The following is an 18,496-nucleotide window of genomic DNA, read 5'->3' on the forward strand; positions in this document are numbered from 1 at the left end:
GGTTCAGACAACATGGGAAGCCAGACTCTGGCTTGTTTCATCCATGATGCAGCAGGACCTAAGACAACAGGAGCCCCATTGGAAGTTAAGAGCAGCTTACACTAGCATGCTTCTTGTTCACATTAAACCATAGTTTGTTTTGAACTATGGTTTAATGTGACATGTGAACCAGGCCACTAGCTAGCATGTCGTTGGTACTAAAATAAATAAATAAATGGCGCTGTCAGGGCAGTGGTAAATCAAGGCTGTTTTGGTTGGTGTCTCCAGGTGTATTATCTGGGTGAAGGGGAGGAGTCCAAAGAGTGGCTGCAGCAAGAAGAAAATACGATAGAAAAGCTGTGCCTGACCCATATGAAAGCTGTGACCAGCCATGTGGTCTCAGCCCACCCCACAGTGAAACCTATTGTGTGGGATGACATGCTGAGGGGAATGAGCGAAGAAACATTGAGAGGTATGTCGTCACTGGAAAGGGATTCTAAGAGAACATTTGAGCAACATAATTCATTTCTGGCAAGTCGGAATTCACTGTGGTTTCAGAGTTAGCTGAAGACATGTTTAAAGGTAAACTCCTTTATTAGAGGGGACAGATGTTTGAAATGCTACAAAGAAGCATCCTGACCATTTGAAAAACAAAAAACCACCCATCCTATAATGCTTTTTTAAAAGGAGATACTTGCTTCAGTGTCCTTAGCCAGTATGTCCACCTAGACCTGTGCTGTATGTTTGGAGATACAGATCTTCAGAGCAACACTAAAGAAAATTAAAAGGTTAAAAGCACAGAGTATAAATACTCATTTTTATTCATTTTTAAAAGCTGTGCCAGGCCAAATTTCTATGCTGTTTGAACATTAATTCTTCAGGGGAAATGACAAATACATAGTTTATTTGTGTTAAAATTACAGAATGTAGAAACATAAATGATTACAACCAGTAAGTGAAAGATTGACTGATGTGAAGAGCAAAACATTAATTAAAATCGTGGTCCACCACCAACATCCAACCAACCTGAACGACCATTTGTAATTCAGTAACATGAGAGCATTGGTCAGGGGTCTGAGTACTTTTGCAAGGCACTGTAATGTGGTTTGGATTGTAATTCCTTCTATCTAGTACAATGATAAATTACAATACAATTGAATCTAGCCTCTCCTCAAACTTTATAGAACACTTGCAAATACATGCATTATCTTAAAAGTTACTAGCTTTGTGAACTTACGATTCAAAATCATTTTTTTCCCATTCATTGTGACCTATGTAAGATCTACAGGTACCTGCAGGAAGATTTTTTAAAACTTTTTCCAACTTTGTTGGTAGTATTTTTAAAAAGCCAAATACACACAAACACATATATGTGTGGGTGTGTATTAAAGTTAAAAGGAAACATAAAAATGGGGAAAGTTCAAGAATCATGGATCTGATCAGAAATCTTAATGCTGAATACCAAATGGTGCAGGGACCTTCACAGAAAACTGTAAAAAGACTGAAATACCACTTTATAAAAAACAATTAACACCTTAAAAACACTTAATGGTAGGCATGATCAGATGTTAAATGTGTTTAACAAGGATTTACAGTTGTCTATGCCTGTTTATAAAATATCTACCATGAATAGGAAAACAAAAGTTTACCTGTAAATCCGGACGCTGAAAAGCTCTTATAAGGCGAGGTATATGTTTTCAAAAACTCAAAACCAATTACACAGATCAGGGATAGGGGAACTGCAGCCCTCTGCATGTTGCTGGACTCTTAACTCCCATCAGCCCCAGCCAGCATGGCCACGTAGCTGAGGCTCATGGGAGTAGGAGTCCAGCAATATCCAGAGGGCCACAGACTCCCCAGCCATGATACAGATCTTAACACTTGGAAAAAAATAGAACTTATTGGCTAAGCTGGGAGAAATTTTGAAATTTTCCATCTTCCCTTTTTTAAAAAGTAAAATCTTAGAGAGGTTTGACTCATACCCACAGCCCCAACATGCAAAAATCTCTTCTATAGTTGTATTTCTTTTTTTTTCTTTTCTTTTTTAAATCATTTGAATATCTATTTTTACATTGGAAATTTCCTTTGAACAAGAGTAAAAAATGTTAACACATCAAAACTTTAGTTATACAGCAGAAACAGAAAGTTCAATTTAACCACTGCTGAATATAAAAATGTAGGTAATACTGGTCTGTAGCCAAATGAGCTTTCTAAAGACATATCTTTACGTAAGATAGCATAATGGTCCAATTCAGATGATCTTGTAAACCGTGATTTAGATGATCAGGAACAAACTGCAGCGAGTCCTGGGCTCCTCATGCCTTCTTTTCCTTCATACGCAAGAGGAGAGTGAAAGCTTCCACTTACAACCATGGGTCAAGATTACTTATTAACTATGAGGTAAACTGCACTGTTGAACTGTAGTAAGGGAAAATTCCTGGTAAAATTTGTTCTGAAGTGAAAATAAAAGCTTTCTTCTCGCACACAAAGGGAAAGGAGAGCAGACAAACTCATGGCTTGCCTAGGTGATCATCTCAAGGCTAATAACAGCATAATTTGTTTCTTTAAAACCAAATGTCAGCAAATTCCATTAAAATATTAATTGCATTGGGAAGAATGGAAGACTTTATAAATAAGAGTTTCTCTTCAAGTCCCTCTTGCTTTCCAAACTGTTGCAACTGTAGATGGAGATTTATACATAAGGGAGGTCAAAAATCAAGAACATCTGTAACACAGAAATTAAGAGGTTCATATTTTCAGAATTCAGCAAGTTCTAGTTTTCTGTTCATCAATATTCATGTAACTACTTGTCCTTGGGTTCCTCTTCATCATTGTCATCTGTTTCACTGCTGTCCTCAAGATCTTGATGAACTGGCACCTTGTTCAGCTCAAGAAAGCTAGTAATGAGCTTAGCCACAGCCTCTACATCACTGTTGAAAGAATTGGAGAATTTAGAATAGAAGCTTAGTGCAGCCTAACAAAATATATCTGAATAAGATCTAACTATACTGGTATTTTTCATTTTTGTGCTGAATCACTGGGGAAGTTATGTGCTAGTTCAGTACAGAACTGCAGTACTGATAAAAGGGTGTTTCTTCCTCTTCCAGTCTTGGTAGTGCACTGCTTGTTCTGGGCCTTCTTTATTATGGATCCAGTATTTCATGTTAAGAGGGATGGAGAGTTTGATACATTTTTTTCTGAATCTTTGGATGTTGTTCTCAAATTATCACTGACCAATTTCCTTTATACAGATCTGTACACAAACGCAACTAAGCATTAAAATCATTTGCATTTCTGTTCATTTCCAGATTCTGGGATAGCACAGCTTGCAGAGCTCATGATCTGGGACTACTCTCCTGATCTCGATGTGGATAGTAAAGGTTTGCATGCTTTGTGACTTTCCTTGAAAAAAAGAAAGATGTTCAGTTGATGTCTGAAGTATAGAAAAACTCCTGTCCTCCAAATCTTGGTTATTAGAGTAATTTCCAACCTCACATGGCTGTTGCATAGGCAAAGTGGAATAACTCTAACCCATCCTGAGCTCATTGGAGGAAGAGTGGGATGAATAAATACATTCTTTTGAATGGCTGCCTTTGAAGGCAATTATCAATGTGATCTGTTGAGCATTAGTGGTTAGTTCATCAGACTAGGACTCTGTAGACCTAATGTATTCATTAATAATAATAATAAATAACAACAACAATAAAACTAAATCAGTACATTTGGATCAACTACCATAAGCACAGTGGAACTTCCCCTCCCTCTCATCCCCCTGCACACTCACCCAGTCTGCTGTGGGCTTTCCCCCAACCCTCTGGAGCAGATTTGTGGGTGTTGCGGGGGAAGGAGAGGGAGGGGAAGTTCTGTTTCACTTGCAGAAATTGTTCTGCTTGCACAGTTACTTAGTTGGATTCAACCCCTAGTTTTGAATCACTGCTCAGCTGTGATGTTCACTGGGTAGCCAAAGGTCAGGGCATATACCCTCTTCCTCACTTAACTCATACGGTTGTTGTGAAGTTAAAATGGGGTAACCTTCATGTATGCTTCCTTGAGCAGTTTGGAGGAACGGCAGGATATAAATGTGAGAAATAAACAGCCTCTTTCAATTAGCCGGCAAACTGATTAAGAAAAGGAATGGATTGTTCCCCCTGCACCCTGAACATTTGCTTCAGAGTTACTGTGTTTCAGCAAGTAACACTGCAGCATGCATTGTCAAAAACATCTCTTCCTCACGTAGGTTAGGAAAACTTGAAAGAGACCCTGGAAATAGAATATTAGAAATGCTTAGCGTTCTTGTAAATTTTCAAGGCAATGAGAGTGTACCTGTCCTCTTAACTGAAGATGGCTGCTCTTCAAATAAGTGTCAAGCTCATACCAAAACTGGGTCACTTGGAAGAAATCCAGAATATGAAATGTTGATTGTTGATCAGAAGTTCTTGTGGGTGCTTTGAAAAAAGTGATGGAGAAGCAGCTTGGAAAGCATTGGAGTAACTCTACTTTGGTCATGCTGAACATGCTTATCACAAGCTATTTTTATTTATATGAGAAAGCACAATTTTAACATTAAATTGAGTGATGTTCCTCCACATTTGCCTGTATTATTATTATTATTTAAATTTACAGTCCACCATTCCTCCCAAAGGGAACTCAGGAAGACAAGTTCTTATCCTGGAGGTGAAGGAATTTAGCCTGTGCTAGTAAATATTAACTCCTTTAACTTTGATATTTGATTCTGCTCCCAAGGAAGGATTTGGGGGGGAAAGAAAGAAAAATTGTCCCATTGAAACTATAGGTCTTGAGCATTTTTATTATTTTTTTAAAATGGATGTTGCGTGAGAGATTTAGGTCAGCTTACAGTCATTTGATTTATCTGTAAGCATGAATAGGATATATGCCTACAGAACCAAATCGATAGGAGGTTTAGTCTAAATGCCTAGACATTTAGCGAGTTTTGTGGGTTGAGAGTGCAACCTGAAAACCACTGAAGCTATTCTTCTGGTTTTATGTTAATAGGACTAACACTCTTAAGTACAAGTACACCTGATAATATGTGAGCTATAAACACACATTACCTCAGTATAATTGAAATCTGAGGCTAGCTCGGCATTACCTCAGAATAAGATTGTGAGTTATAATTTTATATTCTGTAGCTAATTAAGAGGTTGACCCTACTAAACATGCATAGTCCACTGAAATCTCTGAGTCTTACTGGCAAATGCATCTGCATTTAGGAGCACTGCCTTTTGTGTTTTTATCACTGGTCTGGAAGTTTCTTATTTCCACTTATGCTGTATCAACAGAAAATGGTTTTACAGCCTAAATTATACTCTGCCATTGAACTGTGAACATCTATCATGTTGTTCCTCTCCCTTTTTCCTTCAAGCAACTCTTATAAAAAAGTATCAGAAGTGTAACTTCTCAAAGCTGTGGTTTGCTAGTGCTTTTAAAGGAGCCACTGGAGTGAACCAGTCTCTGACACTTATTGGGCACCACCTTAAAAACCACCAACAGTGGCTGAAAGTGGCTGAGAGCAGTCCTGCTGGGATCATCCGAGGGATCGCCCTGACTGGCTGGCAAAGGTAATGAAGTCTCATACAGGGGAACAAGAAAGCTGTAGCATTATGAATACATTGGACATTGCCAAATCTCCTTAACAGGATTCTGAAGCTGACAGTTTTCAAGTTGAAATGAAATAGCACAGGCCTTATAAACTGTGAAGGAGAAACCTTTAAAACAGCAAAATCTCCACAATCAGAGGGGCCTCAGCTTGAGGAGTAACTTCAGCTCTGACTGTTGGCCTCTGTTGCTTCTTCTTTCCACCTGACCCCATTGAGTCTCCTACTCATGTTCTTTGTATCTCTTCTTATGGCCCAGCTCTTTCCCCACCCACCCTCTTCTTCAGCTCAACTGGAGTTCCAGACTTACTTTTCTATTTTATTTATGCATTTATTTATTATTACATTTATATCCCAGCTTTCCTCCAAGGAGCTCTAGGTGGCACACAGACACGATTCTTCCCCTCCTGATTTTATCCTCGCAACAATCCTGTGAAGTAAGTTAGGCCAAGAGACAGTGACTGGCCCAGGGCCACTCAGTGAGCCTCATGGCCGAGCACGGATTTGAACCCTGATCTCCCAGGTCTCAATACAACACTCTAAACACTGCGCTATTTTGGCTCCAAATCTAAAATATAAACAGTTCTGCAAGAGGAACAAACCAAACACTTACATTAAATGTATGTACAGGTGCACCATTTATTCAAATTGTTGAACATTTCATTATCCATCACAGAAACAACATGTAGGAAAAGCATGTGCAAATATACTTTTACATTTTGTGGGCTCAAGAAATGTCTCTTAGTAAAGCTCTTGTAGACTCCCAAGGCTACTGCTAAGGCCTGCACTGCCACAGTGACCTGCTTATATTGTCTCTTACTTAATAGCTCTGCATTTTCTTTTCTAGGTATGACCACTTCTCTGTTCTGTGCGAGCTTCTGCCTGTAGGAATCCCATCGCTAGCCATATGTCTCCAGGCACTAAAGAACGGTATTGAATGACTCTCTCCTCAGTCATATCTAAGCCATGCACACAGCATCCTGAAAACTACAGGATTATTAGCACCAGAATTTGTGCATTCATTTGAAATAGCTCCTTGGCTTAAATTCTTTTTTCTAATTGCCCAGAAATTTATTAGATCTGTCCTCTATAACGGGTAGCCACTTTCCCTCACATCATTCATTGTCTCACATAGCCCAGAGTGATTAACAGCATGTGGGGTATTGCTCTCAGTTCACAGATGGGAAGCTGAAGTTGTGATGATGAATCGCCTCGAAGGTCCTCAGACTCACATCTGAACCCAGTACTGGTTACTAGATGTTAATGCTTCCTAAGACCAGTTAGAGAGTTTATGGCTAATGCTCTAACATAAAAAGATTAAAGAGTTACAGTAGTCCTATCTGTACCCCTCAGCTACTTTATCTACCTTTTAAAGCTTGTTTATAAAGATGCTTTAATAGGTTTTTACAGGTGTTTTAAAGTCTTTTGTTTTTATGATGTCTGAATATTTTTAGTGTTTTTGTTTGCCACCCTGGGTTCCTTCTAGGAGGAAGGCTGGGATATAAATTAAATAAATAAATGTGCCAGTTAGAGGTTCCATAAAACACAGCTGGTTCACCTAAGGCACAGGTGGGAAACGTACAGCTTACAAGCTATGTCTAACTGCCATGGTTTTCCTCCAAGAAAAGCTTTAGCTTCAGAAACACCAGGCCATGAGTGAGTTGCCACAAATGGGCAATATCAGATAGTACAGGCCAAAGGAAAATCTCTGAAGATCAGATGCTGGGTGGAGGCTTTGTGTAACACTCCCATGTTCCACCAGTGTTATTAGAATTTCAAAAACCATGCTCAGGATTACACCCTAATTTCAAAATCCATCTATGTACACCACACCCTGGCCTGCATTTTCCCCATCCTAAATGGCCTACAGGGTTCTGATCCATCATTATTCACCTTACTAGTTATTTATATCCCACCTTTCAGGATACAAATTCTTCCAAGATAGCTATGAATTGTGCTGTGATTTTAAAACCTGAACAAGCTAGGATCATAATTTCATCCTTATTTATGAGTTGTGGGTTTTACACATGCAAGAACACACATTGGCAATTTAAGTGAGATTATGCCACCAATGTGAAGTACACCATGCTTAGTTTTAACTGGCCAGTTCTGGCATTAATGTCTTCCCTTCACCTTGACATGATAATGACTTCATGCTCCAGATCACTAGCCATTTTTGTGTCCCATTTAATGTTTTACACTTAACAGCAGAAAAACTCTCTCTTCGGTCCCCCAAGGTGGCTATTCGGAAAAAGTGAAAGAAGATGTAGAAAAATCCCTGGGGATCTCCAGTTTGGAAATAGACACGTTCATGAGGTAAAAGCCCCAACTTCTGATAGTAATGGCCTTTCTGTCAACAGGTCCAAAAACTAGAAGAATCTTATTTTAGGGTGTGGCCTACATGTGGAAGAAGGAATGGATTCTATGTCACATTGGTTTCAGGAGATGAGCCAAAAAGTGATCAAGTGCTTTAATTGGAAAGTTATTTATCTGAAATAATTATCATAGATTAGATCCACCACTCCTTACCTTCTAAAGTAGGCAGGGCTGGTTCTAAAGGGCGGCCAGGATGGGCACCGGCACGAGGGCCCCAGAGCTACAGAAGCCCCTGAGGGGCCCTCCGCTCCCCTTCTGAGATCCGCACCCCTCCACACACCCCACTTACCTGTCAGCTGGCTTTTTAGCATTGCCCTTAATGAAGATGGCGGCCGCAGCTTCCCTAAGGTACTGAAGCTGCTGCTGCCATCTTAGTTGATGGCAGAGATGTGCGCGCATAGCACGCACATGTGCCATCAACAAAGATGGCGGCGGAGGCTTCATTCCCCTTAGGGAAACCGCGGCCACCATCTTCATTAAGGGCAATGGTAAAGACTAGACAGGTTGGGGGGGCCACGCGTACACCCACCCACCGGGGGGCCAGGGCAAGCTGATGCCCAAGGGCTCCCACATGCCTGGAGCCAGCCCTGAAAGTAGGGCAGCAATTGCAGGGGGGGACATACCAGGTCCTTTCACTTTCACCATGAATAGTGGTGAGCAGGAAAAGTATCATTCAAACAGGCCCAATAAGTTATGGACAAAGTTCATTCTTGCCCAATCCTTATTTTGAGTGCTCATATGAACTCTCTTCTTGAACAGTGACATCTCGGGGACTTTCCCAGGAAGTGAAATTCTCTCGCTTGTGACCCAAATTACATTCTACCTCAAATCCTCTGTGGATGAACTTCTGGAAAACAACAGGTGGGGAACAAGAAGTTGATACTCCTTCATGTAAGGCTGTAATTGACATTATCTTCACATAAATTATCTTTTTACTGTGTATTAACTAACCCAAAGTTGTCACTCTACCTCATCATTCTAACAATCCTGACTGCAATTATAATCAGTTGGTTGCATGATGTTAAAGACTGACTACTCCATGTTAAGTGGTGTGGTCTTGTAAATTTTAAATCTCCTAGTTGTATCTAAGTGATGTCTCTCAACTCTGCCACGTGGCTTTTCAGTTTCATTGAGACTCCAGTGTTTTTAGGTATGTCACAGGCTGGTTCAGCCCCTACCACAGAAAGAGGAAGAAGATCCATCCTATAATGATTCATCATTTTCAGCCAGATGCACTAAGGTAATTCAAAGCTGTTTCTCTGATTTCTTGCAAAGTGTGTGTTTTGAATATTAGCTTGGGACAGGTGGCTGCAGGGATTGAAAAGGTTCACACTCTCATTTGTAAAAATCAGCATCAGGAAATTCTGTGTTGAGGATGCTGTGTTAGATAATTTTATTGTGTATCTTGGTCAGATATCTGATACATTGTCAATAAGTACTTATCATTCCACACTCACTCAAATTCACAAATATTTTGATTATTCCTTTACTAGAAAAATAACAGCATCAAAGCAGAGAGAGAGATCTAAAACCTAGTGTCATGCCCCCCCCTCTTTGAGCCTTTCCAGTCATTGGCTGAGCTGCTGTGAAGTCATGAACTATTGACAAATGTTTGTGCTGCTTAGGCAAAAGGCTCATAGAAGAGGTAAATAGTTACCATTCCCCTAGGAGCTAGTAAAAATGATTATTAATAATGTTCTTCAATATATTTAAGCAGACAGGGCGGAGGGGCAAGTAAAAAGTATTTAAGTGATCAGTTGATAGACATCACTATTGTCCTCAAGACAGCTAAAAATATAGTTGCATAATCTACAGGTAAACTTTGCCATAGGCAAATATTCATCTCTTTTATTGCCACAAGTCATGTTAACTTTAGTTCTATTGCACTTTTTTCAGTGCAAAATCACACATTGAAGAATTGCCGGGGGGGGGATTAGCAAAAGAAGAGGTCCTGAGACTAGAGAGACCTTTCAGCAGTCATGGTGAATGGTCTACTTTACTCCATATTTCACTACCAGTGATTATACCATCCAACCCCTCTCCCCATTTTGCAAAATACAATAGTGAAATAAGCCAATATAGGACTGGTTTTGGGGTTTTTTAAAACCCTATTACCACTTCTGTTGCTGATGCCTGCAGGTCTATGCAATAAAATTAAATGGCTTTATGATCACTCAAAATGCCATAATTTTGACTGCTTGCGACCTTTAGAAATTTGGCTGTAGAACTCTTTGTATTTGCAAAAAATACGTACAGCAGTTTTAAGCAATAATAGAATGTGTGTGTATATCTCTCTCTCTCAAATGAGTTGCATTTAACTAATTTTCCTTACTGAGTCATTTTGTGGAAGTCATTGAGAAATGCTGTCAATTATTCCCATGGAATATACATTTAAATAATCATAATTTCCAGCCAAAAAACCCCACTTGCTTTCCATGAAATCTCCAAGCTGCTGGTAAAAGGCACCCTCCTCCCACAGGAGGTAGGGGCTTTAAATGTAGACTTTTATAACTTTTAGCATCTCTTAAGACTCAACCTTTTCATGTGGTTATTCAGCCAAAAACTAGATCTACATCACATGGCAATATCTTCAATTCTGTCATTGATTTCTGCTTAGGCTTTTGACCAAATGGACTACTGTGACCCAGGAACTTCAAACAGCTATGGGAAAGATCTTCTTTATGTCTGCTACAGAAGAATGGATGGAGGAGAATGTCCAACCCAGTCTGCAAAAACTTCAGGGAACAGTAGAAGATCTGGACAGAGCAATAAAGGCACTATCATAGCACTCTTACAGACAGCTTTTACCGATTTGAGGCCCAGCATGGTACAACTAGCACCATGCAGCTAGACTAGACTAGCGTGTGTAAACAGGGGAGATGTTCTTCAGGTGTTGAGATACACCTATTGCACTAACAGGCTTGGAATTAATCTTAAAATGAAATTTTGAAGATATAGAGACTCTGCTCTCTTCGCTTCCTCTGAAACTGCACCAGCAATCGCACTGTACATATACGGTTCCACATGTTCCACCGTGTACAAGTGAGAGCAGGCTTCAAGGTTCCTCATGGCTTTGTTCTTAAGATGGATCTCAGACTTTACAAATTAAAAACCTGTGCACAGACACTTTAAATAAATCTAAAGTTGCACAATCCAGTTATTAGTGTCTTTTGAATGTCCCTGCTGGGGTGTTGGGGAAGCCCTGCTGATAAGGCAAGGAAGACAATTGTCTGGCATCCCTGGTTTCTCAAGAAGAAAGCAGGAATAAGTTCCCAAAGCAGATCAGAAGCAAAAGATGGGTCTCCAGAAGTTTTAATAGCAAAAAAAAAAAGAGGGGGATTTTTTTTAAAGGCAATACAAGGTGGTTGTTAGAAAATGGGGTGGGGGAAGGCCCCATGTATTTGCAAAATCCCACTCCCACTCTTCGCTGTTTTGGTACCATGCCGAATGTTGACTAGTTACTTGAGGAATTTGCTCAGAAGTGTCACCGTAGGCCCATTCCAACTCAAACTGTTCTCTAGAAGTAATTCTTTATAATACAGTTTTTGGATGCATCACAGAGATCAGACAGAAGTCACTTTGTTTCAGGGAGCAGGCTATATTAAACATTGGACTTCATGGCTACTCTAAAATATTCACTGCTGTGAAAGTGATAAAGTTGAAGACTAATGTACCCACTACCATAATACAAATTAACTGTTTTTGAAACATCTAAGAAACTTACAGTAACTTTCACATTGGATTTTGTTTTTTTGGAGAGAAATCCATAACATGCTTCTTCAGGAAACAGCAAGGTAGTAATGGATTCAGTAGCCATGACTGATGGCACTATGTGTATGGCCTAATCCTATCCCTTGGAAGCAATGTCTCTGCCCTACAATCCAAGAAACTCTTCCTGCTCTTATTATTAGAACCTGTGCTTCCATGGGGCTCTTAAGATGGTGTGCCCTCTAAATTACCCTGAAGAAAGTATGGGAGGGGGTTGGGGAGTAAGAAGCACTGCAAAATACAAACCAACAAGCAAGAGGCTTACTCACGGCTATCCAACAGCATTCACGGCATATTTGTTCTCCTTTCTGCCTCAAAACCCCATCGGCCAGGATATCCTGCCCTGTATCTTCAAGAGGGGTGTTTAATGGGAGGGGGAAGGAATAATTCATAGATGACACCAATGTGGTCACATATAGGGGGATTCACAAGTGGCTTTTGAAGAAAAAACATAACTTTACACAACTACTTTACACAAAAATACAGAACTCATTTACTGAGTGCCTAATATTATACTAGTAAGGAGGCAACAGGAATATGCTCATATTTTAATAATAAACATGGTGTTCCAAAAATATAAAATGTGCCCAAAATAAATACGAACAGGTATTTAAAACAAGCTTTCCCTTTGTCATTTTTCTTTTATTTTACACTAATTAAGGCTTTTTCCTTTTTAGTTTAACTAGTTTTTAAATCAATTAACATCTACATTTTATCAAAAGCTTATGGATGCCTTTAAGGGTGCTAATTGTACAATGAACAATTTAACAAACCAGAAATACCATTCACTGCTAGAAATCAATCAGTCTTTAGTATATTTATATCCCCTATTTAAATACTAGAACCAAAATGGCTCTTAAAATGAACAGGTGCTCTTTAATTTCTACCACACTAATCAGTCAACTAACAGTGCAATCCAACCCCCCTCAACGGAGGTAGCCTCCTGCCACCCCACTGGTGGTATCACTGCAAGTAGAAAGCCCCCAACGGTTGGATCAGGATCAGCTGGATCATGAGTTGGTCTCACTGCCATCACCTGATCGCATTGGGCTTGAGCTGATCACTGCATCAGGTATTGGGCCCAATCATCTGGGTCCCTACACCTTCCACTGCTGCTGTGCAGATATTGTTGGCTCTGCACAAACGTGCTGATGGCAATTTGGATTTTACCCTTAAACTGAAGTGATTCCACAAGTACCCAATGTAAAGAAGATGGGAACAAGAGTGGAACCACAAGAGGACATATCCTAAGCTCTTGGCTAGATGTAACCAGAAATTGGATAAAAGCACCACTTTGTTGTCATGGAACCATTTCAGAATTCATAAACATACTTCAAAAGGGAGCATCTAATCACACACAATATTCTCCATAGTGTTAACAAAAAAAATCATTTAACTAATAAATGGCTTGAAGCTTGCAGCCACATTCAGGAAGAGTTTATCATAACAAGGGTATTTTACAAGCCAGAATATTAAGCACAGGCCAGCAAAGGCATTGTCAATGTAATCCTATGCATCTCTCAGAAGCAAGCCCTACTCCATTAAATGGAATTTACTCCCAAATAAATACAGGCGGGCCCTGCTTATACGGCAGGTTCCATTCCGGACCCCCGCTGTAAAGCGGAACCCCATTGATTATAATGGGGCGCGTCACATGAAAATCCAACAAAATCGGCTTTAAAAAGGGGAATTAAAGCCACCGCATTAGCGGAACGCTGGGAAGTGAAGCGCCGGGAAGCGGGGCCCTACTGTATGTGTAAGATTGCCACTTTAGTGGTCTGAAAAAAATGACATGCTAAGATAACTAGACTCTCCCTGGAACATAAGTATTACTGTAATTCTACACAGGCACATACTGAAGATTCTTTGCACGATGGACTTCCAGTGAATAAGTGGTCTTTTAGAGTTCACACAAATATTTTTAAGATTACATTTCTAGGCCTGGAATGTCAGTACTAAAATGCTGCTAGTGGGCTCCCTGCAATGGCTACAATTCACACACAGCTTCTAGAAAGTTGGGAGACTTGGTGATATAACCAGGCCATGACTGGACCCTTAACACCATTAAATACATGTAGCAATTCTATGAAACTCTTACAGTGTTGCTTCTTCTTAGGCAATCTTGACAAGCATATCCTTTCATGGTTAAATACTAAGCTTCACCCAGACAGGATCTTTGACCAAGGAGTCTCTGCTAATAGATCACAATTTATGATTTAGGCTAGTTTACTTTTCTCAAAAAGTAAGCATGTATTAGAACTGTAGTCTGCCTTTCTTGAAGGCCTGGTGCAGATCACAATCACATTAAGAGTTCATGAAAGCACCTCACACTTTGGTTAATTTAATATTAAACCTTGAAGTACCTTGGACAGTTCTCCCAAAATTCCTAGCAGCTGTTCTGGCTCAGATTGTGGTGCCTCCAGCAGCATCTTTTGAAGTGCATACATGCACAGAGTACCTAGTAGTAGTTAAATCTTCAGCTGGGAGATGAGGACCAGATTCTCATATATTAAAAAAGATTTGGTGGAAGTGTCGGCCCCACCTAGTATCACAACATTAATTTCCAGATTACCTGGGCCACCCTGACCATCCAAAGGCCATGAATCTCAGTGTTTGGGGATACAACACTTAACAGTGAAACATCAGCTAATTATACAGTACCTTGCAAAAGTAATCAGACCCCTGACCAATGCTCTCATATTACTGAGTTACAAATGGTACAGTGTAATTTTGTCCTGTATGATACTTTATTTAGAAACACTGAAACTCAAAATCATTTATTCTCAGGTGACATTGATTTTATGTTGGGAAATGTTTGTAAGAAACATAAAAAACCAAAACCTGTCGCTTGCATAAGTATTCAACCTCTGTGCTGTGGAAGCTCCCAGTTTACACAGATGAAAGAAATTGCCTTATCAAGGACACAATTGGCCTCCATCTGTGAACCATTAAAGTTGCTGTCACATTGTCAGGATAAAAACCCCACTGTTGAAGAATCATTGGTCACGCTATGGATCTGAAGGACAATGAAGACCAAAGAGCATTCTACAGTGAGAGATCATGTAATACAAGTGCATAGATTAGGAAAAAGGTATAAAATAATATCCAAGTGTTTGGATATCCCAGTGAGCACAGTTGGATCAATAATCAGGAAGTGGAAGCTGCATCACACCACTCAGGCACTGCCAAGAAAAGGCCACCCCTCAAAACTCAGCAATCAAACAAGGAGACTTGTGAGAGAAGCCACAGAGGGGACAACAATCACTTTGAAGAAGCTACAGAGTTCAGTGGCTGGGAGTGGAGTAATGGTGTACCAGTCAACCATAAGACTGCATAAGACTGGCCTGTATGGGAGGGTGGCAAGAAAGAAGCCGTTACTCAAAAAGTGCCATCTGAAAGCACATCTGGAGTTTGCCAGAATGCATGAGAGCGCCCTGGCAGGAATGTGGGAAAAGGTTTTGTTTTCAGATGAGACCAAGATAGAGCGTTTTGGCCAAAACTCAAAGCGCTATGTGTGCCGCAAACCTAGCACTGTCCATGCCTCAAGACACATCATCCCTACAGTAAAGTATGGTGGTGACAGCATCATGCTGTGGAGATGCTTCCTATCAGCAGGGACTGGGCATCTTGTTTAAATTGAAGGAAGAAGGGATGGAGCAAAATACAGGGATATACTGCAAGAGAACCTGCTTCAGTCTACTAAAAAACTGAAGCTTGGGAGGATATTCACTTTTCAGGAGGACGATGATCCCAGGTACAAGGCCAAAGCAACATTGGAATGGCACAAGAACAAAAAGATGACTGTCCTACAGTGGCCCAGTCAAAGTCTTGATCTCAATCCCATTGAGAATCTGTGGCGCTCTTTAAAAATTGTGGTCCACCACCAACATCCAACCAACCTGAACAACCATTTGTAATTCAGTAACATGAGAGCATTGGTCAGGGGTCTGAGTACTTTTGCAAGGCACTGTAATGTGGTTTGGATTGTAATTCCTTCTATCTAGTACAATGATAAATTACAATACAATTGAATCTAGCCTCTCCTCAAACTTTATAGAACACTTGCAAATACATGCATTATCTTAAAAGTTACTAGCTTTGTCAACTTACGATTCAAAATCATTTTTTTCCCATTCATTGTGACCTATGTAAGATCTACAAGTACCTGCGGGAAGATTTTTTAAAACTTTTTCCAACTTTGTTGGTAGTATTTTTAAAAAGCCAAATACACACAAACACATATATGTGTGGGTGTGTATTAAAGTTAAAAGGAAACATAAAAATGGGGAAAGTTCAAGAATCATGGATCTGATCAGAAATCTTAATGCTGAATACCAAATGGTGCAGGGACCTTCACAGAAAACTGTAAAAAGACTGAAATACCACTTTATAAAAAACAATTAACACCTTAAAAACACTTAATGGTAGGCATGATCAGATGTTAAATGTGTTTGACAAGGATTTACAGTTGTCTATGCCTGTTTATAAAATATCTACCATGAATAGGAAAACAAAAGTTTACCTGTAAATCTGGATGCTGAAAAGCTCTTATAAGGTGAGGTATATGTTTTCAAAAACTCAAAACCAATTACACAGATCAGGGATAGGGGAACTGCAGCCCTCTGCAAGTTGCTGGACTCTTAACTCCCATCAGCCCCAGCCAGCATGGCCACGTAGCTGAGGCTCATGGGAGTAGGAGTCCAGCAATATCCAGAGGGCCACAGACTCCCCAGCCATGATACAGATCTTAACACTTGAAAAAAATAGAACTTATTGGCTAAGCTGGGAGAAATTTTGAAATTTTCCATCTTCCCTTTTTTAAAAAGTAAAATCTTAGAGAGGTTTGACTCATACCCACAGCCCCAACATACAAAAATCTCTTCTATAGTTGTATTTCTTTTTTCTTTTCTTTTTTAAATCATTTGAATATCTATTTTTACATTGGAAATTTCCTTTGAACAAGAGTAAAAAATGTTAACACATCAAAACTTTAGTTATACAGCAGAAACAGAAAGTTCAATTTAACCACTGCTGAATATAAAAATGTAGGTAATACTGGTCTGTAGCCAAATGAGCTTTCTAAAGACATATCTTTACGTAAGATAGCATAATGGTCCAATTCAGATGATCTTGTAAACTGTGATTTAGATGATCAGGAACAAACTGCAGCGAGTCCTGGGCTCCTCATGCCTTCTTTTCCTTCATACGCAAGAGGAGAGTGAAAGCTTCCACTTACAACCATGGGTCAAGATTACTTATTAACTATGAGGTAAACTGCACTGTTGAACTGTAGTAAGGGAAAATTCCTGGTAAAATTTGTTCTGAAGTGAAAATAAAAGCTCTCTTCTCGCACACAAAGGGAAAGGAGAGCAGACAAACTCATGGCTTGCCTAGGTGATCATCTCAAGGCTAATAACAGCATAATTTGTTTCTTTAAAACCAAATGTCAGCAAATTCCATTAAAATATTAATTGCATTGGGAAGAATGGAAGACTTTATAAATAAGAGTTTCTCTTCAAGTCCCTCTTTTGCTTTCCAAACTGTTGCAACTGTAGATGGAGATTTATACATAAGGGAGGTCAAAAATCAAGAACATCTGTAACACAGAAATTAAGAGGTTCATATTTTCAGAATTCAGCGAGTTCTAGTTTTCTGTTCATCAATATTCATGTAACTACTTGTCCTTGGGTTCCTCTTCATCATTGTCATCTGTTTCACTGCTGTCCTCAAGATATTGATGAACTGGCACCTTGTTCAGCTCAAGAAAGCTAGTAATGAGCTTAGCCACAGCCTCTACATCACTGTTGAAAAGATGCAGGCAAGTGTTAATGATTCAAGTACCGACCTGTGGTGGTCATGAAAGTGAAAAATATATAACCACCACCATCAAATAAAAAGTGCAGTTGATCAGGATAGCAAAATTAAAAGTACTCATAAGTATCCACTTCCCCTCTGGTCTGTCCAAATGGGAGTGCTGGGCTCAGAGCAAGTCACGCTGTGTGCCTTCATTTCTTCCCTACCTATCACACCCCTCTTCATGATGGGGGTGGCAGCCCCTCCCCTAGGCTTACTTTTCGTTGTTGTCTTGCCATTGTTTTAGTGGAGGCGACCTTGTGATGTTCCTGTAAGTTAGCATCTGTAAATATGGTAAGTGCGGGTCTATTGGGTGATGTACGGTAAATGACTGAGAGAGAAAGGGGGAGTACATGGGTGAGAAGCTGAAGTATGCTGGATGATGATTGGCTGAGTGGCTGGCTGGCTGCAGGTATAAATGGAGGTTTGTGAGTGATGAGAGGAGGTCAGGGGTCGGTTGGAAGGTGGGAGAGAGAGTTGAGAGAGAGGGGTTGTTGAATGGGTTGGCAGAGTTCTGAGGGAAGTTTGGATTGGATTTGGCTGATATTTAAAGAGGATATATATATGAAACCATACGCTTGTGAAACATTCTAAAAGTAACCTTGCTATTTCCTGTTATTAGTAAATAAATACTTATTTGGTTTACCAAAGGCCTGATCCTTGGCTGGGGAATATACAGACCAGAAGGGAGGGCAAGGTAATTACCGAGACTGAACAGAAGCAGTATCTAATGGTGGCAGCGGTGAAGGGAGGAATTGTAACAAGTCCAGTATCCAGAGCAACCCAGAGTTGTATGCTTTTTATAAAAAGATACAAGGGGGTTGGGAACAGCATAAGCACTCAGTCGCAAAAGTAACCAGCTAGAGAGAGACTCAGGCAAAGTCTCTGGGAGTATTGGTTACAGG

At 40.0% G+C, this 18,496-nt stretch overlaps 2 protein-coding genes across 15 annotated transcripts in view; one reads left to right on the forward strand and one right to left on the reverse strand.

The window, feature by feature from the left end:
• Positions 1-11,126, forward strand: part of HEXD (hexosaminidase D) — a 38,864-nt gene extending 27,738 nt beyond the window's left edge. For 4 of the 5 annotated variants that reach the window (XM_061616375.1, XM_061616378.1, XM_061616377.1 and 1 more), the window contains 8 exons: positions 268-451; positions 3,288-3,359; positions 5,363-5,558; positions 6,442-6,524; positions 7,832-7,910; positions 8,730-8,831; positions 9,121-9,210; positions 10,588-11,126. In XM_061616375.1, the coding sequence (XP_061472359.1) occupies positions 268-451; positions 3,288-3,359; positions 5,363-5,558; positions 6,442-6,524; positions 7,832-7,910; positions 8,730-8,831; positions 9,121-9,210; positions 10,588-10,756 (975 nt within the window). In that variant the 3' untranslated portion in view covers positions 10,757-11,126. Of the gene's footprint in view, positions 1-267; positions 452-3,287; positions 3,360-5,362; positions 5,559-6,441; positions 6,525-7,831; positions 7,911-8,729; positions 8,862-9,120; positions 9,211-10,587 lie in introns of those variants that run through there. The other variant, XM_061616376.1, reaches the window with a different exon arrangement.
• The window catches only part of LOC133380001 (cytochrome b-245 chaperone 1), a 36,184-nt gene that overhangs the window by 3,910 nt on the left and 13,778 nt on the right, over positions 1-18,496 (reverse strand). For 4 of the 10 annotated variants that reach the window (XM_061616386.1, XM_061616384.1, XM_061616383.1 and 1 more), the window contains one exon: positions 13,939-17,539. In XM_061616386.1, the coding sequence (XP_061472370.1) occupies positions 17,413-17,539 (127 nt within the window). In that variant the 3' untranslated portion in view covers positions 13,939-17,412. The other 6 variants (XR_009761320.1, XR_009761319.1, XM_061616389.1 and 3 more) reach the window with 6 other exon arrangements.

This window comes from Rhineura floridana, chromosome 3 (genome assembly GCF_030035675.1).
Source record: "Rhineura floridana isolate rRhiFlo1 chromosome 3, rRhiFlo1.hap2, whole genome shotgun sequence".
In the NCBI taxonomy this organism is placed as follows: domain Eukaryota; kingdom Metazoa; phylum Chordata; class Lepidosauria; order Squamata; family Rhineuridae; genus Rhineura; species Rhineura floridana.